The 25573-nt window shown below is 39.3% G+C and overlaps 2 protein-coding genes and 1 non-coding gene across 4 annotated transcripts; 2 read left to right on the top strand and 1 right to left on the bottom strand.

Annotated features, from left to right (window-relative positions):
• Positions 1-162: 162 nt before the first annotated feature.
• On the top strand, positions 163-9322 carry LOC146471390 (uncharacterized). Its single transcript, XM_085121016.1, has 7 exons — positions 163-458; positions 1780-1872; positions 2502-2558; positions 3571-3621; positions 5584-5883; positions 6207-6442; positions 7858-9322. The coding sequence occupies exons 1-7, from the start codon at positions 338-340 to the stop codon at positions 8233-8235; spliced, it is 1236 nt and encodes a 411-aa protein (XP_084977142.1). The 5' UTR covers positions 163-337; the 3' UTR covers positions 8236-9322.
• Positions 9323-13396: 4074 nt separating this feature from the next.
• On the top strand, positions 13397-25045 carry LOC146471388 (uncharacterized). Of its 2 annotated transcripts, none has more exons than XM_085121015.1 (8): positions 13397-13693; positions 16558-16614; positions 17590-17646; positions 18570-18620; positions 18823-18930; positions 19662-20513; positions 21369-21898; positions 23255-25045. In XM_085121015.1, the coding sequence occupies exons 1-8, from the start codon at positions 13582-13584 to the stop codon at positions 23840-23842; spliced, it is 2355 nt and encodes a 784-aa protein (XP_084977141.1). In that variant the 5' UTR covers positions 13397-13581; the 3' UTR covers positions 23843-25045. The 2 variants fall into 2 exon arrangements, with proteins under 2 accessions (XP_084977141.1, XP_084977140.1); XM_085121014.1 differs by having other exon boundaries at positions 19659-20513.
• Positions 22595-22667, bottom strand: Trnat-cgu (transfer RNA threonine (anticodon CGU)). The gene has a single exon. It is a non-coding gene; the product is annotated as a tRNA-Thr (tRNA).
• Positions 25046-25573: the final 528 nt, after the last annotated feature.

Raw genomic sequence — 25573 nt, 5'->3', positions numbered from 1 at the left:
TAGATACCAAACTTGAAAATAGTCAATAATTTACTTATTTACAAGCACGTTTTTCTTTGAAGATAGTCTTGTGGGTCGTGATTGGCTGAAACAAACTGTCAACATAGCTGGTATCTCGGAAGAAAATTTGCAAATAAATTATTCATGTGAACGACCTTTTGTGGCTAAGGGACTAAGCTATCTCTGAGTGAATTGGTAAAAAATATATTTGAACTTTACAACTGGGTTTTCCTGAAATGATCGTCTAAAGGGTTTAATAGTCCGCTGCTAGAAAAAAATATATAGAGTATTTACGTTTAGTTTCATTCGGATTCGATTCCAAAGCAAAGAGGAAAGGATGAACTTGCTTTTTCACTGCTTGTTTGTCGCGCTTTGTTGTACAAGCTTTGCTATGAGTGTTCCCAGCGATGACTCTGATTTTATAGACGAGCAGGGTAAAGCGTTGAAGCACATAAAAGGTAAGCATTAATTTTAGTTTCTTAGTGCTAATATGGTGTCAAAACGTTTAAGATTTGAATGAATCCAAAGAAGTATTTTCAACACCCGACAATTTGATTACCATTTTGCACGAACGGTCATTACCTGCCGTTCAAAGGGAATCCAAGTGTTGCCCTCTGCTTGGACACGAACATCACTATTGAGATGCTCTTGACATTGTGTCTTTGTGTTTTTTGTCAACTGTAATCGCCTATCACATGTGTCCAATACCCACTCGACCAAGGTCAAACCTTGAATCAATTGCAACAATTCGTACTACAAATGAAACCTAACTGAACAGTATTTTTTCAGTATTTTCTGGTTACGATAGGATTCTTTACAAATTTCCAGTTAGAATTTTTGGAGCAAAGTGCTCAAACTTGATGACACATCGATTCTACAAACATTGTCGAATGGTATATTTTAAAATACATCCGATGACCGCCAATGTTCTTGACAAACGCAGGTTCACTATGATAATCTGAACAAATTTCACTGACTACCGTTAAGATGAGGCAGAAATGTTGTTATTTTGGATGAAGTAATCAGTAACAGGAAAAACTCACTCTTATTTTGGCGGGAAGATTTGTCAACCAGTTACTAGACAAGGTGTCTTTCCTTTACGTAAATTGACCGGTACTTTAAGGTCAAGCCAAAAGGAACTACTTTTTATACCCGAGTATCAAGATTCTAATACGCATCAAAGGTAACGTTATTCTTTATGTCGGGTGAATAAATGATAGAGGTTCCTTGTTAGTCAGTGACACAGGCAAACTCAGAAAAAAATCCGAATTTTCCCAAAAGGAGTCGAACCTATGACCTTCGACTTACTAGTTCGGATGCTCTTAACCACTGAGCTACAGGGTACTCGAGGGAGCAAGGTCATCAATATAAACTTAAGATTCATGTGACAAGCATCCCGAATACAGCTATGATTTGAATGTCGATGTGTGGTATATACGCATTGAAAAAATGCGATGTTATGTTTAAAGGCTGATAAATAAGTCATAGAGATACTTTTTTCAGTCAGTGAGACTAGCAAACTCGGAGAAAAAAACATGAGCACCACCAACAGTCGGTTCGATTCTTGTTGGAAGAACTCGGATTTTGTTTTGCCGAGTATGCCCGCGTCACTAAATACTGAAAAAAACCTCTATCAAGAATGTAATAATTCTCCGTTCAATCCCTGAGTAACAAGACATTGATCCATTAGTTACTTGATTTCCTTTGCCTCCTCATGTATTGCTTGAAAAATCCCGGCGATGAGTGAGCAAGAAATGTGATCATGTTTTTGTTGTTTAGTCGTACCAGGTAGCAAAAGAAGCACTACAGAATTTCACACTGTGGAACAAGAAGCTGGACGAGCCGTTCTTAAGTTATTGGACGCCAAAATAGGTAATACTGTAACTGAACCGCTTGCGGTATAGAGCTCTGGAGTCTCATGCATTGAACGTGGGACTCACGCAATTGGATGCACTCTTCCCCTCTCATGTTGTAAAAAGTATTTCTCACGCATGATTTTTTAATTCAAATACTTAATTTTGAAGTAGAAAATTACCAGCAAAGTACGTAGGTAGTCAATGGTCGTACCAAAAACATAATATTTCACTAGCGTTTTATACCTGCTTTGAACAGCTGCGAAGAATTGTCAAAAGGAGCCAGCGTTTCACCCGGTCAGCTTTTTTGAACGGAATGATCGGGTCATATTGCTGCTCAGAATCGTGGAAAACAAATCTAAGACAATTCAATTTTTCAAATGTTTTAAACGCTTCTAGAGGGGAAAATTCGTTGTTCCAAAAGTCACTTTTTTCGACTATTTCAACTTGAGAGCTCTGGTTGAATGAAGTTCCTCATAACTACCCTTCTGGACTCAATAACGAGATAAGCCTCACCACTCCAAATTATGACAACTGATGTGGAGGAAGCTGGGGATAGAAGAAGTAAATGATAATTCCACAACAGGACACCCGGCTTAGTTAAGTCTCAGTAAATTAATCTCTAATCTCTTCCTTTCTCTCTTTCAGGCAAAAAGGTTAATGACGCTGCTAAGGAGGTCACAGATTTTCTAAACGACGCAGTAGGTAAGACTATAACTCTGCATACAGCTGTTTCAACAAAGGTTGTCCAACAAAAGCGTTAAAGCGTACGTGACAATGCCGAAAGGTAGTCTGGGAAATACCCAATAAATTTCGACAAAAGCTCAGAATCCATAATGCCTCGACCGTACAGCGAAGACTTGAGATAACGCGCAATATGGCTCTGAGCTTTTGTTGAAATTTATTGGGTATTTCGCAGACTACCTTTCGGCGTTGTCACGTACGCTTTTACGCTTTTTTTGGACACCCTGAACGGGTTTATCTCGAGAAAGACGGTCACACACAATTTTATTTACACTGCAATTCCTACTGTTCATTTTTGTCAAACTAGAATTGTCTTATCCTGCGTGTAACCCTGTGATCTTCTGATATTTTCCTCCGCTAAGAGGAGGAAAGGATAGTAGATGACCACGAACTGTCTGAAAGAGTGACTTGCTCCTATGAAAACCAAGAAAGCAGGGAAGCTTACCATTTACGCAAACCACCCAGACGTAAATACTCGGCTTAAATACGAAATGATTTAGCTTGTATTAACAGAAGATGGATAGCATGCAAAATGTATGAACATCAGCTGTAAATCCCAAAATGAGTAATAAAAATGTACCACTTTGACCAGAAGCCCATAGTTTCAGAAGTACTCCGAATGGAATGATGTGTACCACTTGATTTTCCAACTGGAATTTCCGGGTTTTTCATGTAAATGGTAAGCACCCCAGGTTCAGACAATTGCGTCATATGAATGCTCTAAGTGGCTCCATCAGGTTGCAGCATCTAACCGGGTCATGGGTTTCACTCTTGCTTTCAGGGAAAAGGATATTTTTCGTTGTCCCGCGATCATGACGGTCAGAATTCTTCTAACTTTTCCCTATGCCAAGGTTGAAGAGTCGACATCCTTTGACACGTCATGATTTACAAATCATGCGGCAACGGTGTTTACCAACAATGTAATGGAGAGTGATTTGATATGTACTGACTCATTTGATATACTGATTCACAGGTCATCATGCACAACAAAGAACAAAATCTATCCAATCTGACAAAGAAAAAGGTATGGAAACACTTTGAAATGTACCTGACAAAGACTGAGGGACAAACACGAAGAGCAGAGGTCAACACCTATAAAGAACATTGCAGCACATTTTTATCACCAAACCAATCTGGCCCCGGTTGTTCAAAGAGCGGATAACTCCAACCAGTGGATAAATCGCTATCCAGCGAATAAAATGTACTCCAACTGATACATTTTATCCGCCGGTTATCGATTTATCCACTGGATAGGGTTATTCTTACTTTGAACAACCAATGCCTGATGGTCCACATTTCGCGGGAGGGGGCTTCGGGGGTGGTTAATAGTTCTGGGTTTCTGCTGCTTTTGGCAATAGCTCTCTCTAATATGTGAAACGTTGCACATGTGCATGTTGTAACAATCTCCTGATGGCCCACACTGTTCCGACCCTTCTCCCTGCGCTTAAGGTACTTTCTTAGCTTCGCATTTGACGGCATTTGAGGCAGGACTAATCCAGTTCGCTCGTCTGACTTTTTACTCTTACAAGTACCAAACATTTCAACAGCTTCCTATAAATTGACAAAGCACCTTTTCATTTTACCCCCAAAAACTTGGGGTAAAACGACCAAACAATAAGAGATTTAAGCTGAGGATTCGTAGTATTAGTATTTGTTTTTATGAAAATGCAACTTTTTATTATATTGTACGTATTGTCAGCAAGTTGAGATTATCTCAACGCGCCATGTAAGAACAAAACTGTGTTTAAGAACTGAATAGAGACCTGACGTTATCAGAATGGGTGATAAATCTGCCTTACCCCTCCAATGATGGTAGTTTTTCGTGTATCCATCGAATGTGACCGCATTTCTGGCAATTTCCCGGCAGCGTATTTTCCTCGCTGTACATGTGACATTCCGAAGAAGAATTATTTATAGAAAATCTGATGCACGACGGGGATGCTTCTAGCTCCTTGTGCAATGAGGAAAACAGAATTCACTGGTATCAATCTCACTTCCTTCGCCAATACAACGATATCTGTTTGTTTGCTGTAAATATTTGCATCGATCATAGTTTTTGACGTTAACCAAGTGTTCCAAGCTACCCAGTTTTCGAAGGTTGGTCCTTCGAGAAAGAAAAGTGAACGTGTAACGTCGATAAATAACAATCTCCTTCCACTATCTGTCTCGGTTGCCAAACAGTCACCATTTTGATTTTGATGCCTATGTAACCGTTCCATATACACCGTGTAACCGTTCCCTGAAATTACACCAGCAATAGACTGGGGATAGCTAAATCGAGCGGGAAAATTTCAAATTACAATCTCACACCACGATGCCACCGAACCCCTCCGTTGACCTTACAAGTGGTCTGTTCAATTCAATATTTTTTTCTATCACTAGCAGCTCCTTTCGTATTCAGATGACAGGAAGGATTATTTAGATTTCTGCATGTAAAATATATCCTGTAGGGTCCTGTAGACCAGTACTGTGATCTGGTCCCCGTTTAATATTTCTCATGAGTAACCCATTAAATGCATAGCAACGGATCAAAATGAAAGGGTTCATTTGACACCACATGCTTTCATGCTTGACACATATACGTTAATGCAGTTTTACAAAGTAGATTTCTATATCAATAACAATTGTTATAATAAGGATCGATTTCGATAAACATTTTACAAGGAAAATTAACTATAAAATTACGCAACACGACGCTTCGACGTCATCGTGTTATCGTTGTCAAGGGTAGAGAAATTAACATAAGTGGCATATATATACAGAAATGAAGTCTGAAAATGTACATGTAAATTAAATTGATGATTAAACGGAGAGTTTCGCGCGGATAGAGTCAGCTTGAGTGTTTAGTGTCGGTCTTTTCTTATTAATAAAGAGCATTCCAAAAATTAAAGACTCAAACTTCCCTAGGCATTTCTTAAGGACTTTGAAGTTCTCACGAAAGTTCTATTTTAATTACGTTAAAAATGCTACATTGGTCTCTTCACAGAAATGTCTCTCCTTCATCTTGGCGCAAAAAAGGTTCTTTCCAATAATGATGAGGAAGAAAAGCCCAAAAAGAACAAAGATGGCTCCTTTCTAGTACACTTCAAAATCCCTTACATCGTTACACCTGTTGAGAAAAAGAAGCCCAAAGCAAAGAAATATCACCATAAACACGCCAAGAAACTTCATCATCTGAAGAAGTTTCATCACCACAGACATCATCGCCATCATCATCATGCGCATGCGTTGGATGCCAACAGGCCTGTTGGTGGACCACAAGCCACCTACAATCCACAGCCACCAGGTAATAATAAATTGTAACATTAGAGTCACTCTTCGTTAAAGTTATTTGGCTTTAGGAGTTTCTCAGAATGAATTTTATTTTTATTATACTCTAAAAGTAAGTCTTCTGTACTTCCTTGAGAGAGATATGATAAATTTTATTTTATGTAACATTTGTCTTTAGAAAGTGACCAAATTAAAATCCAGATTGGAAGCCCACCACAAAAACTCTCAGACCATTGCAACGCAAAGAGATATAGCCTTTACCTTTACTTGCGCCTTTACTGTCAACTTTTCCTTCAAGAATACGTGAAATTAATTATGTCCTATAATCTTCATGAACAGCTGCTCAGCCCCAAGTGCCACCACCAAACTATAACGCCATTGATTTAAGCTTCAATGGATACAACTGGACTTACAAGTACACAAATGATAGTAGCTCAGACATGGTCCCTTGTCAGGGAAACTGCATGGACCCGTGTACACAGGCGTGCTCCATGAATCAGGACTGCTGTTGCTGTGACCCTAACATGATGGCACAGATGCAGGAGCAGATGGCCCCAGCTCCATCATATCCTCCTGTAAGTAGATGAAGTTACATTCTGACTGGTCCATTCCTATGGCGTCATCGAAACTGATACGGTTCTCGGTTCTCGGTTATGGACTATATTCCCTTACTATTAGACACTTTTCGCAAAGATTGATGCTTTAGTTTGGACTGTGTAGCCAATTTTACGGTGTGTGCTCCAATTTGTGTCGAAACTCACCGTTTCAGGAGTATCTTAAGCAAGTTACACTAAACATTAAATAGACGTAGTGTTAACACACCCTCTTAAAAGATCTATTCATCCTATTTATCGCTTAATGATTTAATTAAGCCGTTATTACAATTTTCTCTAACTGTTTGGTTTTATCGTTTATCGTTCTTCGAGCGCGCGTTGGATATGAAATGATAGATAGCTAACAAGGCGCTTAGCGACAAGTTGGCAATAACCATCCCATATTCAACAAGGGCGAGCAGAATAATTGTTATATTAAGACCAACCAAGAAATATAGGTAGATCTTGCTGCCTTCATTTTGTAAGAAGGACCAGGTTCAATGGCCGCTATTCTAGTGTCAGGCATGGTATAATGGCTAATATGCCATGATCGCCAAGCTAATCAAGCCAAGCCGCTGGAATTGCATAATGCAATTATCTAACTTTTAACAACAGCAAATGATAGGAAAGTCCCTTGCTGCGTAGAATAGACCTGTTTATGGTTCCGCAGTGCGAGGTCTTCACAACTCCCCCAGAATTTAGGGACCAGGCCAGCCAAACCCTCTTTAGGTCATTTAACAGGGGCCATGTTGCCTATTTTAATAATTTAAATATTAGAATCAAAGAAACCCAAAAATATGGTTCAGTTTTATTAAAATTGGTCTATTAGTTTTCTAAAACAACAAATAAGTATCTTTAGAATACGAGAGTGGTAATGGATTAAGTGCTTCCCTTCTTTCTTGAAAAAACAGCAACTTGTTATAGTTAAAACCGGAAATTACTTAAAACTGGTTAAAGTTTGATCTCCATCTGAGAAAACAGACGATTAATTCCTCTTGGCACGCTAAGAGAAGTTCCTTGCAGGAAGCAAGAAGTTTTAATTTCGAAACATGTTCTCAAAAATCCAAACCGTTGTCGTTTTTCTTACACTTTAAATTTTAAAAAACAGTGCAAAATTCCCCATGACGCCACCCCTTAAAACCACCATCGCAAAATACGGAAGTGGAGATTATTCTTGTGTGCAAAGCGCAGATATATCTTTTATATTCTTTAGCCAAGTTAAGCTTCCTCAAAAGTTACTCTTCTAATTTGAATTAATAGTTTGGGGGAGGGGGGCAAAGTGAAAAGTCGGCGGCACTATTTTGACACACCATTCTATCAGAATGCCAATCCCAATCATTTTCATTGATCTCTATTGAACCCTGAGATTGAAAGAACACGGAAATTATCATTTACAGGTGGTCCCTCCTCCTGCCCCTCCCATGTACCAACCTCCACCCATGGCACCAGCCGTGCCGCCATCAGGGTGTCCACTTGGCTGTCAGAGAAACTGCTTTACTTACTGCCCGCGGGACTGCTGTGGTGTGGCGGGAAAACGGGACAAGGTCATCTCGGCGGAGGGGTCTGGAAGCGAAGAAACTGCTGACCAGGAAGAGATTGGTCAGAAAGACAATGGAAGCGCAAACAAGGCAGTAGAAGAAAGTGAGGAGGGAAAAAGCGATGCAAGACAGCCTGTGGAGGATAATGAAACTGTCGAGGAACAAAAGACTACTGTTGCTATCGAAGGCAGCTCTAAGAACGATGATAAAGACGAAAACATTGAAAACGACGATTAAAAAAATGAATGATATTATAGGATGGATCCCCATTCACAGCAGACTAACATGTCAAAACAGGTTTACAAATTTGAACAACAGGTGAAGGAGCTTACATCAGTAGCCCTCTTTACAGATATCCAACTGTTTAATTTGTGTTGTGAAGGGGTTGTGAAGACTGCAGAGTCAAAAGACAAACTCACACATTTTAAAAACAGAACTCAACAAGTCAAATTTATAAATAACATGCCTTCTATGTCTCTGCATATTTGCATAGGAGATTATTTCTTTAACAGAAATTGAAGCCTTAATCTACAAGATCCTTGTAAAAAGTTTAAATACTAATCTTCACTAAGTAAGTGTTAAACATGTCTTCCTTCAAGTCCGGTAAGTCATTAATTGTCAACATTATACACTGTTCGTTAATCGCTTATTCAAAATATGTGATTTCAAACCTATAGAAGTAGGGTTTTTAAAAAGAACGTTTGTTGGAAGATTATTGAACTTAAAAGCCTAAATTCTGCCAAAAAAGTCGACATTCGACCGATTAAAAGAGATGAAGACAACAATTATCAGGATACCTCTCACGTATTAATGTACACCTCGGATTGAACTATCATTTTTGTAGAACAATTTGCTGGTTCCATGAAATTTGAACGTTTAGAACGGTCACCCCTTCTTAGATGGTTTTTGACCAGCATTTTTTGTTGAATAATGTCGATCAGAAGATATGTTTCACCGATCAAACATATGGGTCAACTTTTAACAATGTTGTTGTGATATCGATGTTAGACGAAGCTTAGCCGCACGCGATCTAACATTGTTATCCAACAAATGTTTGACTACAAGTTTATCCGAGGATTTAGATACGCTGAGTAAAGAAATCCCTGCGAAAGGAGAAGTTAAATGGCGAATGGGTATGATTAACGCAATTATGTTTGAGATACGTGTTATTTTAGTAAAGAGATGTATTCATCGGTGTCTCTATCTAGAACAAATATGATTAGTTTGGTGCACGGTACGGTATCGGGTAAAATGCTGGTAAAATAGCATTTTCTTTGTAAAATATTTATTTTTCGAATATTAATAAACGTTAATTCAAAACATATGCCTTTTTATTATTTATTTTGAGATTCTAATTGTTGTTCCTTATGAAGTATATTTTGCACTAACACTGTGATATCAAAACAAGAAGATATAAGGAGCTACCCTTTTGGGACAGCTCACCAGCTGTCTTTGAAACCTGTATCTAAGTCGCGAACCTACCATATAAGTGCCTCGGAAGGCATAATTTCAGCCACAGGTTAGCTAAACCTGAGGATGTTGAGCGGCGGCTTTCGTTATTCGGGAAGTTGCTCGTAACGCGACCTGTCAGAACATTTCCCGACTCACATCGAAATAACATTAATACTGCGCGTACGTTAGCCGTTTGTTGTGATGATCCTAGTTGTTTTAGATTGGCGGGCAAAGAGAACGTCACTTTCACTCATTTAACAACAGCATGGCGAAAACCATGGCAGAGAAAGTAAACAAGAAACTGGTCAGAGAAAGTATCGAAGAAATCAGACAGGGCCAAGCGGCGTCAAGCACGAGAAAAGTAGTTAGATGGCACAAAGACATATTTACAGGGGTAAATTTTTGGCTGATGTAGTGGGAAAATAATTTCATTGAGATTGAACCTAAGCTTTAAGTCTGATTCATTTAAACAATAAGTCTTTTAGACTTCGTTTCCACTCGTATTTCCCTCGTTTAAATGACCCTACTGTTGATTAATAAACCGTTCTATTTCCAGGGAACGTCCCCGTTGCGTTTCTTCTTCTTCTTCTTCTTCTTCTTCTTCTTCTTCTTCTTCTTCTTCTTCTTCTTCTTCTTCTTCTTCTTCTTCTTCTTCTTCTTCTTCTTCTTTTTCTCATTCTTTTTTCAAATGACTCTCCTCCATCACATAAGCATGTAAAATACACACTATATAAGAAGTCTTCAGTGCGGTCTTTTCCATGCTCACAAACCCCACCTCTATTTTCTTAATTTGTTGTTGTTTTTTATGGAGAAAAAATGGTTTACCCATTTAATGATTAGCGGGTCAAACTTTCCACTAAATGTTACCGGTGTTCTGGTGATGATAGCTCAAATTTAATCGTTTGTGTCACGATTGTATAGCATAGGTGTGGATCGCAAAGTTTCTAACGCTAATACAGCTGAGGCCAATTTAATAATACTTTTAATACTTTTATTTATACTTTTACTTTTACTTTTACTTTTTATCAAGCTACAAAAGCCAGACTTAAGGTAGTCGCCGTGAAACGGTTCCATAGCCTTCGAAAGGAAAATGTTAAGGGACCTTAGAATGGAACCTGAAACTCAATTAGGTCAAGGCAACTACCTGCATGATTTCATTTGGTCATCGCTAGTAGCACATCAACAGCCAGATCATTTCAATGGCTTATTGGCTTTATCAGGCAGTACCACACGGGCAGTGATAAACCGCAGACGCGTGATCCGTATCTGCAATACGCAGGAAGAAACTTCCCCTGATTTTGGTGCTTTAGTGGATAATTTATCAGTAACATGCAACGTGCCGCAGATCGCAAAATAACTTTTATAGCTTGGTCTCATTGTACCACTATCCTCACCCTATCATTATGGTCAGGCATGGCAATGGCAACAAAAGCCTGGTAAATAGTCTGGATCGACCAGACATACCAGGTTTTTTGGTTTGAAAGCAAGTCTGGTCAACACTCTGGTAACTCCTGGTTTTACCAGACTTTCCTGGTAAGCTTTGTTAAAAGTTACTTGAAAAGCCTGGTAAAGATGGTTTTGGCCGGAACACATATGGTGTCATGTGAAGCATGTCTTTCCTTGTTTACTCCAGTTTAGTACCTTGCAGCTCTAATTCCATTTTGTATCTGACATAGAAGTTCTTTATTGTGTTGAGTTCTTTATATTCAGTTTCTGCCCTACTTACTACCTCAAATAGCTCACGCTACCTGAAGGCGGGATAAATTTTTGTGGCGTTGAACGGCCTCTTTAACGTAAGCTTCTTGGTGTTGTAAGTAAAATAAGATATATTGTTATACCATTCCCGTACCAGCACCAGTTATATACTTAGTCTGCCTTATTCTATAAGTTCTATTGTGGGTTTGTTCCATGATCTCCTCCTGATTGTACATATTGCTCGCGTTCCAATTAGATCTACTCAACTTCAGGTACGCAGTCTACAACAGTCTTGCTCTTTTTTCCCAAGATGTACGAGAATCTGGAACCTACTTCCTAGTCATGTAGTTAGTTGTACATCACTTGCTAGCTGTAAAGCAGGCGTAGCTTATCTTCGTAGACTGTAAACTGGCCGCTGCTCCTCCCAACACTAGAGAAAGCTACAGAGCGAAGAAGAATACCCCAGTTTTCACCTTAATTTTTAATTCCTGGAACCAGCCGTTGAACAGGAAAGTTAATTCAATGAGTGGCATGGGATAAATAAGTTATGCAGTGTTTTCTCGTAGTATACCGTGAATATCCCACGAGTGACTTGATTTTTCTTAGTATACACACGAGCCTTTAGGCTCTTGTGTATACTAAGAAAAATCAAGTCACTCGTGGGATATTTCACGGTATACCACTCAAAAGCATTGCATAACTAGTATATATCGAGGTATCTAAGTACCAAGAACGACAAGGGAGCCTATAATCTCTTTGATGCTAACGCAAAACTACTCGATTTGACAGAGAGACTGAAAACAGCAAGCGGCACATATAGGGTCAACATGGTCACGTGGTCATATCTCACGTTTGCCGTTTGCCGTAAACGTCATTCTTAAAACCTCTCTAATATAACGATTGCCCTCGAGGCACAGCTTTTGCCTTCGCCCAACATCCCAACAGCTATGTAGGCCATTTAGGTCTCCATGTGTAGTATGTGGAGAGGGTATTCAATGGAAGGCGGAATCACTGTATACTATTACTATGCTCGTGGTGCGCCAGGGTTAAAGTTCGAAGGGGGGGGGATATAAGAACTGCAAACAGCCTATTTCATCTTGCATGTCTAACGCTTTCATACCTTTATGTAAACTTGTTAGTTTGGGGGTGTTAATTTTGCATTCATCGTAGCAATTGCAGTGACAATTTTAAAACAGTCCAAATGGAAAAGGAAGACATTGCGCATGCTTAATAGCCTGAGTCCGCTGTGGTTATTACTTTTCCCCTCCCGTAATAGGTTTTTTCCCCACTAAGTTTTAATCGACCTCGTTCCAAGATTGTCGGCTTAAAAATGAGCAGTATCTACCTATTTTTAAGGCCTCGTATTCATTCTAGAAAAGCATTTAAAACGAAAATAGACAATCTCTCTAACCTATACAGGCAACTCTTGCCTTGCGGACACCTCGCTATTACGGAAACCCGGATAATACTGACAGCAGTTAAATCCCCGGCAAAACTAAATTACAGACGTTTGACTGAAATAAATTCCCGTTATTAAGGACACAAACTCGCGGTCCCGAGGGTTTCCGCAATAAAGGGAGTTGACCTTACATAAATTGTTGTAAAGAGCAGCTAATTTGTGCACAAAAATTATGCCAATGTGCATACGTCCTACGCAAAAACATTGCAGTGCAAGTATCTCATTTGCTTTCTAGCTAACAATGGAAACAGGGAAAAAAAAAGTTGGCGCAGAAAATCTGTTAGCCAGTTACTGTATTTGCCAGTCTGACATCAGAAAATCACCATCTTGTTTGAGCTTTGTTATGGAAATTATTGACCTGTAAACGGCACGCTTCAGTGATTCCCAAGCAAAGACATTTTGTTCCTCGAGGTGTACCTAAACCAATTTCTCGATTTTCCAAACTATTTTATGTCTAAAGAACATTTTAAGCGCTGATTAAATTCTTTGTAACTTCTTAACCACGATTTTGAACAAGTTGTTAGGCGTTTGTATTGGTTTTAGCTGGTGGTGTCCTCCACGATTATTTTCTTTCGCTTTAAATACACAAACTCGACCCTCTCAAAATTTTTCTTCTACGTAGGGATTGCATGATTAAAAAATGCTGGAGAAAACGTTGTAGATCTTGGGTTAGTCAGGGTGTTAAGCTCTTTGACCTACAGCCAAACCACAAGCAAACGTTTCACTTATGAACAAAAGTCGTTTGGGATGCCTGCTTGACTCTGTTTACTTCGCTTCGTTAAGTTTTCTTTTGATTTATTAATACTGTCCGAGCAACACAAGCTTCGGCTCGCGTAGAAGTCGAATTAGTTATCGGGCCATTTTCAAAGCGCGTCAAAGCAAATTTTGTCATGATTCTGTGATTCCTATCAAAATTGTCTTATAATCCATTGGTTTTTCGACATTTTTGGAGTGGGAGGTTAATTTAATTCAATATTATGAAATCTAGAGGTTGTTTAGTGATTTTGCCCATTTTGTGCCACTTCACCTGGACTTGCCTTTGCGCAGAGGCAACAACGCAAAGGGCCGAGAAGCGATTCGATATAAAAGGTAAGTTGTCTTTTCAACTTAGCGGCTATCTAATACTTTCTCCATTACTGATATGACTCAACCTTATAGCGAAACTCAAAGGGCACTTCTATCAAGACTTCGCTTAAAATCAGTTATAAATATTGATGCGCAAATACTATAGTGTATTTTGCTATTTTGAGACGTTCAACGGTAGATAGTTTCATTTAAAGTTCAATTTTAAGTCATTTTACGTGGCTTAACTGACTCTAGCCATTTCCAAACTTTCACTAGGATAGTTTATTTTGAAATGCAATCTACTCTATCGTATCTGAGAAAATATTTTTGTGGTTCAACCCGTGATGACAGCGGGTTTCCGATTTCTTACGGTTTCAGTTATACTTAGAAGAAAGTTATTTGAATTTCTTGACGCTACACCACCAAAAAAATCTGATACAACATTTGACAATAACCTTCAGAAACAACGTTATTCGTTTCAATCCACATTTCTTCGTATAGAAGATACTGTACTGGGAAACTTCAGTTTATATTTTTTCAGCCATGTTTTTAGCCAGGTTAGCCTGGTACTACAGGTGCTCTTTTGTGAATCGCAAAGATTTGAATCGTGATTAATTGCCCTTTTGCAAATGATCACCCAGTCATGTGGTAGATTACTAGCTATACCCCAATTCTTTTCGCTGACAACGCCCACAGTTACGCGTAACTCGGACTTTACGGTATTCCTTGGAAGGCCACCTTCATAGGTTCTCCTTTGTTGCCCAAAGTCAGACTAACAGGTAGCTAACAGAACCTTATGAAATCCCATATCATGATTTACTTCCGTTTCTCCCTAAAATAGCATATCTCTGTAGCTTTCATTTGATTTACATTATCACTAGAGCTAAGTACTTAAAATATTGTTTCCCTGTGTTCCCAGTTCAGCAGTTTTGGCCTTTTAAGGCACAGTTCTATAAGCTAACAGAGTTTGATCTGTCCGACCGCATTCGCTAAAAGTTTAAGTCAGTTTTAGAAAGCGGAATCTTATTCCCCAAATTTACGAGCTGTTGATACCTTTACGAAATGCTAGTTGGCCTTATTTGGCAAATTGAACGACATATTTACCCAACCGAAAACAAAAGCAATCCTTTTCTCTACTGAGTTTTCTTTATTTAAGTTGACATTTTCCGAAGAAAACTTTACTTTTTCTTTACAACTAAATCCTAATATTCTTAGGTTCCCAACAGGGAGGGGAAGAGACTTTGTAACCTCGAATCCCAGGAATCTTTGCTGTGGGGCTCACATTTCAAAGCCTTGCCCCTAATAAGAGCCAAAGGCGAAAATTCATATTTTGGGTAAATTAAGGCCTAGGGTAAAAGCCATGGATCGCTGAAGCATCAACTATTCTGTCTTAGAGCCTTGGAGGACTGCAGTTTTTCACCCCAGAGCCCTGCAGTTCTGAACCCCTTTGGCGCTCTAACTTCTCAGGCGTTTAACACTTTAACGCCCCTCCGTGAACATGCATTAAGTCGAAATTGTAACTTGGTTGATACTGAACAGACAGATGTATTTTTTCACTAAGTGGCAAGGGCATGCTTGGAAAAAGAAAACCCGATTTTTCCCAAAAGGAGTCCAACCTGTCACCTTCCGATTACTAGTTGGGATGCTCTACAACTGAGCTACAGGAGACTAGTGGGAGCTAAGACCATTAAACTAGGTTCATGGGACAAACATCCTGCATACTGCTAGGATTTGAATGTCGAACGTGTGGTATATGAAATAAATGAGATGGTATATTTTCAGCCTGGTGAATGAATGAGAATCGTGTATTATTCTAGAAAGCATACTCGGAAAAAAGAAATCCGAGTGCTCCTATCAGGAGTCGAACCTAAGACCTTCCGATTATAGTTGGGATGCTCTACCACCGAGCTACAGGAGACACGTGGGAGCTAAGGCCATTAAACTAGGTTCATAAAACAAACATCCTGCATGCTAGATCATGGTCTAAATTGTATACATGCACAGACTCAGGAATTAAACCGATCTATCGAAGCACAATTATAATCAACAGTGCCACAAAAGCTACCGTTCAATAGTTTTGGGCGTTAGCATGATCACTTTATAGTAAATTCAGTAAAATCACAAGATTGGCCCTACGAATGTAGAGATTGAGGAGGTGACAGAGGTTTTTAATATAATATATCAAAGGCACTTATCAAAGGCACTTAATCGAGAAGCCTAGTATAATCGATGTTAACATACCTCAGTGTCCGACTATCGCGTAACGCGCAATCTGATTGGCTACACAGGTGCCGTCTATCGATCGTTAGACGGCAGTTTGTCAGAGCGCGCGCGATTTAGCATGCATCATTGCACAAATATATCAAAATTAACGACATTAAAAGATGTTTTTGCTTGATAGATCGATCACTGAGGTATGCTAAGACAATTAGACGGCTCGCTCTCGGTTTCTATCGCCTTTAATAGTTGACTCGGGGCTTCGCCCCTCGCCAACTATCAGCTGATAGAAACCTCGAGCTCGCCGTCTAATTGTTAAATATTAAAAAACTGATCACTGGATAATGCAATTGGCTTAGAGGCCACCAGAAATCTGCCCGAGGCTGCAATATAGCGGCCATTAAATTGTCTTCTTGTCTTTCTTGTCTAATGAATGACTGATCATCAAGATCTAGCAATATTCCTTCTTGTGTTTGATAAAACAATTATTCCACTCGTTCTTAATGGATATGGAATGGTTATACCCAACGAGGTTTGTATCATCTCATATCCAACGTGCGCTCATAGAATCCATATCAGTTTTCCGCAATCTCTTTCATTAATCGAAAGGCAAAGTGGTCTTATTTAAAAATAGAATTAATTGGTTGATTGACATGTGTCCTTCATCTTAGGAAAGGAATGGGTTGCAGCTCAGAAAATTATCAACAAATTGGTCGATGAAAGTATTGGTGAGTTGTTTCATGCATACTGCACCGTAAAATGTCTAATGTAATCCCCAAATATAAGTTTAGACGCAAACATCCTTCCGATATTAAAGCCTGGTTTTCACTAAGACATAAGCATAAGCAAGCAAGTAAGTAAGAAAGACACTTTCCTTGCTCTTGTGCTAATGGTTATGCTTATGTTGCATTTTTCACTAATGAGAACGGGGGCGACATAAGCACAAGCACAAGACAGTTAACCGTTTCGTCCGCCATCTTGCTTAACATTGTGGGGAGCTGGTACCGAGAATTTTGTCAAGAAATTGTTTCCTGCGCGTGCGTTAGCCTTTTTTATGCAGCTGGTCTGCTCATTTGCTTATCTTTATGGGTATGCTTATTTCCTAGTGAAAATAGGAGCTTAAGCCACCACCACCCGATAGATAAGCCGATATGCAGATTGTTAGGGTTAACTGTTGGAAGATACTAGCTGAATACCTCTAACAAATCAGTGGCCCTCGGATTTCGGATCGAATTGGGGTTATGGCGGAGAAACTCTATCCTTACCCTGTTTCTCTCTTTTGCATAACCTGGAACAAGCTATGACTGGATAAGCAGTTAGTCAAGGCCGAGTCATTCATTGCTAGTTTCTATTCACCTGTGGCAGAATATACAAGTGGTATAGATGGCTTTTCATCATAAGTATAGCTCGTTTGAAATGTGGCACGAAACACTTTAAGGACAGTGGGAAGTTTTCCCTTAGGCAGTTTTATTCTATCTCACCAATGTTTTGTATTTTTATAGAAAAAGTTCTTGACATCTTTTATACCTAATTGGCAGAAATTTATCTATTCATTATCAATTTTATTTGGGCATCGTTGTTTGTAAAATTTGGAAGTTGAAGATGCACAATGTTGCGTACAATCGTGGAATCTCCGTCCTTTCTTAAATACTTGGGTGGTCTTGAAAAATGTAACTTATTGTCAAGTACTCATTCTTTTACAGCTAGTAGAGTTAAGGAAGCTGAGCACGATGTGGAGCATTTATTGGAGTCAAACATTGGTAAGTAACCACTTCTTGAAAACATAAATTAAAATCATTGCAATTCCTTTTGTCTATATACGTTTACTTCTGTTAGTCATCCAAAGACTCAGCAATGGATACCGCAGGGGCACCAAGCGAGAACATCAAAGCAAAATAGTTGAAAGTTGCTTCATACATTCCCAGATCATTTTATGGCCTTTTCAAAGACAAATTTGTGTGTGCTAGCATAGTTTTATCTCTTCGGATACTTTTAATTAGCTGAACATTTAAATTACCGAGAATTTCTGGGAACGGAATGTTATTCCCTGAATTTAAGAGCTGCTCTTGGCTTTCAACTTCATAAAAGGCTGGCTGGCCTTTTTTCGCACTTTTAGGAACGTATTTGCCCTTCAAAAACAAAAGGGATTAGGTTTTCAGGGTTTCGACAGTTTGAGGTGACCTTACGCTAAACAAGACACTACTTTTTTTTTCTGAGGTGGGTAACGTCTTTCCGAACAGATATTCCCCCAAAACGTTTTAATCAGAACCAATCAATCAAACATTTTACTTAAAATCTCTATTAGAAGACCTTTAATATCCCCGGAGAAAAATTCACCAACCTAATTGGTTCCTACTTCAGGTGTAATATGGCCCGTATAGCATCATCACTCACCCCCTTTGTAAAAACTGAAATACCAAAAATATATATTTGAATAGCTAGTTCTGTTCAATTTTCCGTGGGGTATTTTACGCATTTATCCCGAGGTTGAGTATAATTTTTAAATATATAATTGTTAAAGATCGAGTTGTCAATATTAAGTCAAATGATTGACTGTAAAATATATTGATTTAGAGTTGTCTATTCCTTACTCGCTCCGATCGATACACTGATCTATAAATATTTAGATTTCTTGGCAATCACATCCTTCTTCTGGCTAACTGAGATATTCCATTATTTCCAGCCGACCATATAAAAAAGACTGGGAAAACGCTTCTGCGAAAGCTACCTACAGGTAAATGCTTCAAGTTTAAGCCATTTGCTTCCAATTCTAGATTTTTTGACTATGTGCTATTACAGTCTGCTATGCTCTGGTCTATGACACTTAATCCATAGCTGTTCTATATAAGCTCACAATTCACCTGCTCCCAAAATATGCGCCCTGATGTAAATTCTTTTTCACAATCATTACTTGAATTTTAATTTAATTTTTACAGAATGCCATGACAAAATTGAACACTGCCAGAGCCTTTCCAAGTCTGGTGTTTGCAAGACGTCGCCAAAAGCCATGCGCGAACACTGCGCTAAGACCTGCAATCTTTGCGGTAAGTGATAGCGTTAAACGAGATATATTGCGTTGCGTGCTCATGGCGTACATGAGCCTGAAAAGAAGGTATATGTTTCTGGACACCGTCGCCTGCCTTTGTTGAGGCTTACTCCTAGAAATATTGGGTTGGGTGTACGACCTATCAGACAACTTAATCGTATTTCTTACCTCGAAAATGTTTCCCAGTTTTCAGACCAATACAGCAAAAAACTAAACCCGACACCTCAGACCAGCCGGTTAAAGTACATTCTATTTCAACCCAAAATAATTAGAGAAACTTATCAAGCTTTTACAAAAGAGTCCCCGACGAGAAATGTCGCTTTCTTGACAGGAACATCTCACCCAGAATCGTCTCTGTCCATCGTCCCTAGGCTCGTTTCTTAAAAAAGTTCGGATGTATTTTTTGATGGTGATCTCTTCTATTTATTGACGGTAGTTTTCAGCGTAAACGAGCCCAGTGTGTTTCTTAACAATCTATGAAGGTAACATTGGTTTTGGGTTCAGAGATTTTAGGTAGTTTAGCAAAATGACAATTTCAGCCAGGTGACTAAACCAATAACCCTAAGATGGACTAGTATCTCATCCAGAGGAGGAGAGTAGTAATACTCGTTGTCACCTCATGCTGGGTATTCATTCTGTGGTAAACTTAGATGGATCGGTGCGAATTAAATCTAGCTAGCAACACGGATTATTGTCGCTTTGAATTTATTCTAACTTTTTTTCCAGAAGATCATTACGTTGTCACACCTCATATCAGCGTCAACCTTAAGCAAGATGCCAAAAAACTTGTGAAGAAGCCTCCAGCCGTTCTGCCCAAATCTAGTACTCCATACCAAACAGTTACACTACTTCCACAGAAACCTAAAAATGTTCAGTCTTCAAGAAAGGACGGTTTGACGAGATATAGCGAAGGATTCATTCCTGAGGACACCTTAAGAATACTTCATTCGATCGAGCCACTTCTTTCACAGCAAACAAAAGGAGTAATGAAATTTCACGAAAATGATTTGAGTCCGGAAAATGAAAAAATCCGCGACGCTCAAAAACTGCTGGAGTACGTCAAAGTTCTGCAGCCGCCCAAGAAATTTAAATTCTTTGAAGGGAAGGTGTCCAGCGCAAGTAACAAGAAAAAGTCGACGACTCTAAAGAAAGCCACAAAGTCGGCAAAGCACGAGGATAAGAAAGAAGAAGAGGAGAGAGACGAGATCAAAGACGACGAAAAACCAAAACCCAAGACTAACACCAACGCTGCTAAGTCACACGTTACTAAGACCGTTGCCAAGAAGAAGCTGAAAGTCAAGGGGACACCTCTGACCAGTTTATCAAAGACAGTCACTTACAAAAATCACAAGTACAAGATAACGCCCGTTGTGGACTGGGAGAGAATCTCAAAAATGCTTGAAAGTCTAGGGTACAAGGCTGTTCATATTGTCGGCGTAAAAGACAAGAAAATTCATGCGGATATCACGGAACATCTTAAGAATCACGGGGTGGACAAAGTGATAGGGCATAAAGGAAAAGGCAAAGTGGCTGCCGAAACGTTTGTGTCAGCGGTTCACAGAGAAAAATCCTGGCACAACGGTAAGTGCTTCAAATGTTTTTCTTCGCGTTCCAAGTTTGTGAAAGCGCGGTCTAGACGTTTCCGGTTGCATTGATACAAGTATATTTTCATTTTTAAATCGGATGTAATTTTTCGGTGTCATCCTGGCACCATTATCAAGTATAGAATGCAACAGAAAAGATACCAGATACGGTGCCAGGATGACACCGAAACGTCGTTCCGTTTTTTCGCTCATTTTTATAGTTAACTGTATTTCTAAATTTAATCTTCTTAGGATGTAATTTTTCCCGTTGAAAAGCGTAGGGATTGATGAGATCGAAATAGCGATTGTTTGTTTGCGCATTAACACCAAAGTGTAGAAAAGCTTGGGTTATAAGATTCCGCTATTTCCTGTCTTTGGCTGGATTTAATGGCTAAGTTTGTTGAGCTGCTATCTGATCTTGAAAAACACACTAAAGGAAACTTGGAGAATGCAAAGCAGCTAGTCCGGAAAAACCTACGACATGGACCATCATCCTGTCCTGTTGTGGTAGTAGTTAACACCGCTTTTCGAAAATTGAAGGAGGGATCCGTGGATTGGAAAACCACAGAATTTGAGGATAGACTGTTAGAAGCTAGTTCTGTACGGGGGGCGGTTGTTCAAAAGCCGTTAAACGTTAATGCCCAATTAATTTTAATCCCGCTCGTTAAAAACGTTTTCAAAAGCTTATTTTAAGCTAATGGTAAAGAAATGTTTACATCAAAGCTAATAAACGAAGAATCTCCATAAATAAGTAATTAAACTTGAGTCATAGAGCGCGGTCTAGAGCACGTAAAGTCTTGACATTTCAGATTTAGTAACAACTCAATTACTCGCACTTCATTGACTGTTGCAGATGAATATTTCAAGAGTCACTGTCATCCCATGTGCCTCCATAACTGTGTATCCTCCTGCATGCCTGGATGTTGCCCTGAACACGACAAGGTCTCACTCAAAACAGGACTGGCAAAGCACTGCCACTCCTCCTGTCTGACTAACTGCGTGCCCGCGTGCGGCAGCGGCTGTTGTACAGCGGATGAAGAGCGAAAGAGAGGGCACCACTTCTTGCATTATCAGAGAATAAAGGATTATCACAAGGCCAAAGATGAAGCCGAAGAAAAGAAGAAAGAGATGGCAAAGCAGCTGGATAAATCTAAATGTCACCCACAGTGTAAACAAACATGCGTTGCGTCGTGCGGCAAAGGCTGCTGCTCAGAGGAAGGAGAACGAATGAGAGATGAACAAGAAAGAAAGGAGAAGGATGCAAGAGAAAAGGAGAGGAAAGAAAAAGAAAAGGCAAAAGCGCTTGAGCAGGCCCAGCGTGTGAAAGATCTAAAGGAAATTTACAAACCACAAGAAAGGCTCTGCCCAGCTCCTTGCCCAAAGGTGAGACACTAGAGTTGGTATGCCATGTAACACCACATATAGTGTCCGTGAGCTTAAAGTTTAGTTGGTGACGGAAAAGTAATGAGAAAAATGTGATAAGAATAAATTACATGAAAAGGTCGAAGCAACTAACGATTCAAAGAAACAGCTTTTCTGACCATAGTTTCAGACAACTACCACCAAAATATAACGTTCCGCTTTGTGTAGTATACTAATGATGGCAGTAGATCCTCTCCAAACCATAACGTTTTTTGTTTTTCTTAAAATCGTTAATTTAATCAAAATTAAGATCATCTTGATGATGGGACTGCACCGAGAAAAATTGAGTGGTATGAAAAATTAAATTAAATGGTGTGGATATCAGGAAACAAGTTACGATTTTCGAAAAGAAAACGTAATTCTAACCAAAGATTCAGACAGTTACTACGTAAAATATAACTGCACTTTGTTTAGTATTCTAATGGCAGTGGATGGTGCCAAAACGTACAAATTAGAAATTTAAAATCGAAACTTAACGTTTGGGAAAGAGATCGCACTTCTTTGGTTCTAATGATCCATTCCACCGGCTTTAAGAAACCTTCGCATAAAACAGTATTTTCTCGATCGAAATCAGTTTAAAGATGAACGAATACAACGCACGGTTTCACAATGCCAAGCAATAGAGTATGTTTCGTTTAAAGAAAAAAGAAAATCTCCAGCCTCATGAGGGATTTGAACCCTCGACCCCTGGTTTACGAGACCAGTGCTCTACCCACTGAGCTAACGAGGCTTACACTGTAAATTTCCAAAAGATCTGGAAAAAAAAATAGGGCCTTCTTGGAAGGCAAAATACGTCAATAGTATGGTCCTAGTTTTATTTCTCATGTAGAGGGGAATTTATAGTGAATTCTTAGAAAAAGGTTAGTTCGAAGTTTGTTGATTATAAAAGCGTGATGCTTTGAAAAACATCTAGACGTTTCAGCGTCATCCTGTCGCCATTATCAAATGCAAATTGTTAAGGTTGTAAGTTAGAATTCATTTGCATAGATAATGACGACAGGATGACGCCGAAACGTCATGTTCTTGCGTTAATATTTCTCTTATAAAATGATTTCCCATTTTGTCTTTAATCTTATGCTTTGAAACAATACTAAAGATTAGAAATGATTCATAACCAAGCTTCCTAAATCGTGCTCAGGATGTTTATCTTCCAGCTTATTTTTTTGAAGCCATTTTTGTTTCCTGCTCTTATTTTTCATAGCTTCAATTTCTTAAAATTTCAGATATTTTTCCCACGTTTCTCTCTACCATTATAGTTGTCGTCATCTTCTCCCCGGCCTCCGTTTAACACTGATTTCCTTTTACCACCTTTTTCAGGTTTGCGCACCAGCATGTGCGGACGACTGTTGTGCATTTGGTAAATACGCGCCACCCTTACCAGGAATACCTCAAGAGGACCAACCCCATCCTGGCTTCATCCCCAATGTACCCTACCCTCACTCTAAGGTCATACCGGTCGAGGCATTTGCCTGCAAGGAATCCTGCAAGTTTTCCTGCACATACGACTGTCCTCGTGACTGTTGTCAGCCGGAAGAGCTCGCACTAGAAGCCGCCCATGAAGCTGCCGCATTAGCACCGCCAACAGAGGTAGGAGCGCCACAGAGTCTATCCGCCTTCCAAGGGCTGGCTCCTTCTACCTGTCCAAGCCCCTGCCCCGGTGGTTGCTATCCTTCATGTACAGTGGCCTGTTGTACTTCCGCTCTTGGTCTTCCGCAAGAAAATAACGGGGTAATGAACCCGGAAGCTCGTTCATCGACCAACCGAGTCCTGCACGTCACTCACTTGGTTCAACCAATCACGGGCATGAATGGATGTGCGATTTCATGCGCTTCACACTGCACGCCTGCGTGCGCACGGTCAGGCTGCTGTGATATAGCCAAGAGAAGGAAGAGATCAAGTTCCTAGATTTAGGATCTTTGATATTTGACGAACTTTGCATTTAGTGCGAGCGTAAAAAAGAAAATTAAAGGCCTTTGTTAAAGTTAACAGTACAATGTTAACCATGGCCAGACAAGATATTCAAAGTTGCATATTTTTTCAGTTGCAATGTTATGGATAGTTTCACATCGATGTTAATAGACATGTTAGAGACAGTGTCGTCGACAAATCCCTTAGATTATCAATATCACAGGAATGTTTTCGGCAATGTTGCTGACAAAGATACTGACATATCATTTGAGTTTTCGACTCATAGGCAATACTGTTAGAGATAATATCAGCAACGGCAAAAATTGCAATGTTACTGGCATATCATTGACGCTGTAACTGGCGATATCACTGGTATTTTCACTAAAAATGTCACCAGCATGCCATTGGTTATTTCACTGCCAATATCACTGGTATTGCCTTCTAAAATAACTCTGGCAATGTCACTGACAATTTAAAGCCAAAGGGATAATGTCATACCGGAAAAAGTTGCTGACATTATCGCTAGCAATACCACAAGCAAAAATTAAAGCTTATTGTCTAGCATCATTAATAGTATCACCCACAATGGTTCTGACAATGTCACCAGAAATTTTAGCAACAGTGTCAAAAATAATGTTAATAAGTATCCGGAGCTGTAATTGTTTTGTTCATGCGTCCATACAGGGTACGCCATTTTGTTTACTGTATCGCTCGCAGGCATGGAGAAGAAAGCGCGGGAACCTACAAAATCCTGTCCAGACTCAGTGCCCGTGCCAAGGAACGCTGCCCAAGTACAACCGTTCAGGCAATGCCCTTGCCCTGGCACGGTGCCGAGATTTTTTCCCGGTCACCAAAATAATGCATGTTCAGTCTAGTGTCCTTACCCGAGAACTTGATTTGGTACCTTGTCTTAACGTGGCCTAAGCAGAAGAAAGGCAAAACGTTTGCATAAAATATTTTTCAGTTTGTACTTAGGGCGATAAGACCTATGTTCCATAAAACCTTTATTTGTTCCTTAGTTCTTTGTCCATAAACTTGTCCAATCCAGAAAGAAGTTTATAGAATTGATAGAAAACTGACTTCTATTTTTACCTAAACATAAATTCAAACTATTTATTAATTGTTTGCTTGTATATTATCATTAATAATCGTTGTACGTAAATATTTAGTTTCATAAACAATAAACTCTTTATGATATGACCAATGCTTCGTTGTTTGAAATTGGCAATGTTAACTACGGCATGGATCCGTTGCTATTAAAGTGCTGCACTCTTTGTCATTGCTACGAGCGTAAACATTTTAGTCAGTTATTGTCAACTCTGAATAAATTTCTGGTGGCTTCTCTTTCAACTAACCAATCAACAATCAACAACAGTGCGAGCGAGGTTCACAGAAGCCATTACAAATTTTTTGAAAAGTTTTCAAAAAGGAATCAAGAAGTGTAGTTGGCTAATTTAAACAAAATCCAGAAGAAAACAGTCAAAATACTGTTAAACTAATTAAAACTTGAGTTGGCCAGTCTTAACAGAATCATTCAATTCCAAAACCGTCGAAAACGAATCAACAAATTTGACAAGAGTGCGAAAGAATTACTTACACCGTAAGTCATTCCGTGAGCCGTGGTCTAGTCATTGTTTAGTTCATAGTTTTCGACGTCATCTGAAACAATGTCAACCCATTCTCTGCAAGGAGCCTTCCAAAACAAAAATAATTGTTGAAAAGGCAGCA

Source organism: Pavona decussata, unplaced genomic scaffold (assembly GCF_977016875.1).
Source record: "Pavona decussata unplaced genomic scaffold, jaPavDecu1.1 SCAFFOLD_105, whole genome shotgun sequence".
NCBI classification, from domain to species: domain Eukaryota; kingdom Metazoa; phylum Cnidaria; class Anthozoa; order Scleractinia; family Agariciidae; genus Pavona; species Pavona decussata.
Note: the sequence above shows the minus strand (reverse complement) of the source record. Positions and strands in the feature narration are given on the sequence as shown.

What these genes read in the sequence shown, in the direction of transcription:
- LOC146471388 (XM_085121014.1), top strand. Translation starts at nt 13,582, where the DNA reads ATGAAATCTAGAGGTTGTTTAGTGATTTTGCCCATTTTGTGCCACTTC. An exon ending in ATTGGTCGATGAAAGTATTG is followed by an intron (nt 16,615 to 17,589) that starts GTGAGTTGTTTC and finishes ATTCTTTTACAG; the next exon opens with CTAGTAGAGTTAAGGAAGCT. An exon ending in TTTATTGGAGTCAAACATTG is followed by an intron (nt 17,647 to 18,569) that starts GTAAGTAACCAC and finishes CATTATTTCCAG; the next exon opens with CCGACCATATAAAAAAGACT.
- LOC146471390 (XM_085121016.1), top strand. Translation starts at nt 338, where the DNA reads ATGAACTTGCTTTTTCACTGCTTGTTTGTCGCGCTTTGTTGTACAAGC. An exon ending in TTTTCTAAACGACGCAGTAG is followed by an intron (nt 2,559 to 3,570) that starts GTAAGACTATAA and finishes ACTGATTCACAG; the next exon opens with GTCATCATGCACAACAAAGA. An exon ending in CCAATCTGACAAAGAAAAAG is followed by an intron (nt 3,622 to 5,583) that starts GTATGGAAACAC and finishes GTCTCTTCACAG; the next exon opens with AAATGTCTCTCCTTCATCTT.